Here is a 3,972-nt window from a genome sequence, read left to right on the forward strand (position 1 = left end):
TCCATTTGCTTCTTATGTCTTCTCTATCCAACCAGATGGTACATTTGAAGAAGCCAGAGAAGTGTGTTTTATTTCCTTTATAGATTTTCCCCAACATTGTCTATCATGGTGCTGTGTTGTACAGATAGAATGAGCTTAATACTTTTAAAAAAACAAAATGGTGAGGCAGTTAGGGCGGTTAATATTATTGTTTTTCTTTTCCTTATCAGACATAAAATACATGTATATGTTTTGGTGGAGACTGTTCCTATAAGCCAAAAATATCAAAATCTTAAGGTTCTATAGTCTCTCCCAACACAGTAAATATTTGGATGTGAAAAACTGGGCATTGACCATGTAAATGTCACTCCACCTATACTCATTTTCTCTATGTCCCACAGCTTTTCCTATCTCCGGGCTATGGGAATATAAGAACTTGAGAGAATTAGGCATTCAGAACCTTACATAAAATACTTCTCTGTTAGAAAAAAATGAGAAAAATGGTAACATGGAATTGTCAGATATTTTTAAGTATGTGTTAGGCTCATCGCATTAGGGCACTGCCAGCTGTAGAACCAAAGTTTGCTGCTCCATGAATTGTTCCTTCCTGGTCTATGCGGAATAATCAATATAAATGGTGAAACATTCATGGCTCTTGGGAGGATCTGCACTATTTGGCTAATGGGTTTCTCTGAGTTTTCCAAAATGACCCTGAATTTAATAAATGGTGATTATTCTAAAATGGGACGGGAAGTTGGCATTTATTTTCACAACTTGAAAAGATCTTAGAAAAAATTATTTTATGCTTTCTGGCCTTTCACATTTTTGTGATACATTCGTAGCCACTCTCTTCCAACTTTCGACTAGGATGACTAATAATGTTTAGGATTTTATCTGTTTGTTCTCCTTCCAAGCCATTTAACTGTGAGTCATTTAACTCCTTTCCATAGCAACTGGTTATGATATAACAAACAGTGAACTGTATCATGTCACTGAATTTTGGGGCAGCTTGTTTCACAAATATAGGTAGCCTCATTAGTGACTGTCTATCCCATGTTACTTTAAGGATGCCAAAACATTACCCAGTTGGACAATATGTACAAGATCATTCGAAGCCAAGTGCTCAGGGAAAAGAGTGATGAAGGGGGAAGTTGCTGGAGGAAGAGACAGGAGGAGCCTGAGACCACAGAGAGGACACTGAAAGAAAGCTTTAACTGCTTGCCAGTTGGGCTAGGAGTCTCTTCTAGCAGGAACAGCTGCACTTGGACCATCAGTGTCAATGCTCTGTTTTACAGGTATTAGCTTTCCCTTAGGTGAACTTATGTTTTGAAACCGTGTACCATTCAGGGTTAACTAGAATGAAGCCAGTGTTACACTTTTGGTTCTCCCATGGTTATTTTGGTTGTGTTCTGTGTCTGAGGACCACTAACCTTGATATGTACAATCAGTTTCAAGGGAAACCAGGTCAGATTCAGAAGTTCAATGGGGCTACTGGAAATGTGCTTGCCTGTTTTTTTACCCATGGGAAGTCAGAAAAATCATCGTCATATAGGAATGACAGGATATTCTAGGCACTTATTTCATATGGTAATATTGTTTTTCTCGCTACTGTCAAGAAAAACCATTTAAAAATCTTCTTTGTTTCTGTTGCTCTTAAATCAGTTATTCTAAAAAAATGTAGAAATAAAAGTTATTCAGGTCTATAAAAGATTTTTAAAAGTAATATCTATTTTATTAATGTGTATAGGATTTGAAAGAGCTGCAATGAAGCACACTAACCACATGAATCTTACTTTGTAGCATTTTTAATCATTGTGAAAGATATGCCATTTTCTTGTTGGTTCTTAATCTATTTTAATTAATATTGAAATTAGTGCAGAAAAATAGCCACCATCTCACTTAATGGTAAGGAGTTACCTTATACAAGCTTCTCATATAAAATTTTATTCTATAATAGAAAAAGGAGAAATAGTAGAAAATTGTTAACATTTAAAATAGCCATAAAATACACTGCCCATTCTAAAGAGTCTCTTGTCTTTTTTAATATTCAATTCTAGTAGATATCACAGCCAAAGAGTTCTAGGCGAAGTGCAATGCTTTGATTCCATGTTTTAGGAATGATACGGATAAACCTGGACATGATTGGGGGATTGAAAAAGTTTTTCACATGTCCTCTGGTATTACTGTTTCCTTCGAAAATCTGGAAGAAAAATATGAGAAAATCTTTAATGATGGTATAAAAACCTTACAGGTAATATTTTTTCCTTTAGCTCAAACTGTGGGCATCAAAGAACACATACACCACGATCACAGAATGATCTCAGTTACTTGTGAAGTCACATGCCAGACAGTCTCCTTTAGGGATTTCAGCTCATCAGTGATCAGAGTCAAATTAAGGGACAATAAATAAGCCTGCCAGGGTTTAAGCTGTGAAGCAGCTGCGAATTCTCTGTCTTTCATCGCTTTGTAGCTGTGTGTCTTTGAACAGGTTACTTACATTCTCTGATTGTTCATTTCCTCAATGGCAAAATGGAAATAATAAAATGTTACCTCACAGAAGTTGTTGTAAAGGTTTAAAAATGCATGTAAACATGTGACAGATGCCTAGTAAGTGCCAGACAGTGGCCACCAATAAATGGTTAACTATTGCTAACATTTAAAATAAAATGTGGTCATGCATTCTTATGTATTTATTCTTGTTAGCATATTCTCTATATTCCCAACTAAACTGTTTTATGGTTTTTATTTTTTCATCCTCAGCAAGTTCCCCAGGATTTATATACAGCATAAGCGAAATCACTATTTGTTTCTGACAATGACATTTGCCCTGCTATGAGGACAACCTGGTGTAGTGAGAAGTAAACCAAATCAGACAACCTCAGACTTTAAAAAGGAGAGAGACTAAGTGCTGAGCATTTGATGAGAATTCATTACATATCTGTACCTTCTCCTGTGTTGTCTCTGCTACTGGCTTTAGGCCAGTTTTTATTCCTGGAATGCTAGGAACATCTCCTTAGCGTCACCTCTGGTAGTATTATTAAAACACATAACCAGAAAGTAGAGGAAGTAGGAATGTAACAAAGTAGCTCATTTTGCAGAAAATGTAGTCTCATATCAGTAAGGAAACCAATTGTTTTCTGTTTAATAATATTATGACACAGCAAGGTTTATGACCTTGGCTATTTGATCAGTCATGAATAACAAGTATATCTAAGGTAATGCTCATGGAGTATTTTTACACAGTGGAGGGCTTTCTGGATCCCTTCACCGTCTTCCTCAATCAGAGCGAATTAAGCCTTACAACAACCCCTGGTGCTTGTCCTCGCTATTTCTTAGGTAGGACTGTCAAAGCAGAAAGGTGATGTGCATGGTCCCTGTCCCAGGAACCTGGAGAGCTAGGATTTAGAAGACTTAAAGGAGTGGTACATGCCAGTGCATATTTGTCAAGTGCAAGGTGTTGTAATTCTCATTACAGCATAGTTTTCAAATAGCTTTCTCTATGCCAAGAGGCCACTCTACCTTATCCACCATTGAGGACTTCTGCCTGTAAGGTTTCCATTCCACTCCCTGATCACTGTAGTAGATGGTATAGCTCTTCACATACATTTCAGAGGACAGAGACTTGCAGCCCTGAGTTACAATTGCAGTTATCTTCTTGATTTTGAGTAGATCAATTTGTAACCACTGTTTGTTGTTGTTTGCCTATGAAAACAACAAAAGCACATGCATTAAGGAAGACACTAAAACTTTTGGTTTTTTAAGCCAAGATACTCAGAAATGCACAGAGCTCAAAAGGATTCTGTTTCTGCCTCATTCTCTAAGATTCATATTCTCCTAGAAGCTTTCTCTGTTTCTTCTTATATGTTGCCACAGCATGTATATACATTTCTTTCTTTCTTTTCTTAATCAATATTTTTTTATTATGATATTGTGGGGTGCAGTTAAGGGTTAGGTATACAAATATGCTTCGTTCAGGTACCCTTGTTGATAAGA

At 36.6% G+C, this 3,972-nt stretch overlaps 1 protein-coding gene across 1 annotated transcript in view; it reads right to left on the minus strand.

Annotated features, from left to right (window-relative positions):
* Nucleotides 1-1,768: 1,768 nt before the first annotated feature.
* F5 (coagulation factor V) overlaps nt 1,769-3,972 on the minus strand; it is a 78,061-nt gene continuing 75,857 nt past the window's right edge. Inside the window, 2 exon segments of the mRNA XM_021714092.1 lie at nt 1,769-2,179; nt 3,499-3,681. Of these exon segments, the coding sequence (XP_021569767.1) occupies nt 2,033-2,179; nt 3,499-3,681 (330 nt within the window). The 3' untranslated portion in view covers nt 1,769-2,032.

The sequence above is a fragment of the Carlito syrichta genome, unplaced genomic scaffold, assembly GCF_000164805.1.
Source record: "Carlito syrichta isolate Samal-C Ts95f unplaced genomic scaffold, Tarsius_syrichta-2.0.1 Scaffold305213, whole genome shotgun sequence".
Lineage (NCBI taxonomy): Eukaryota > Metazoa > Chordata > Mammalia > Primates > Tarsiidae > Carlito > Carlito syrichta.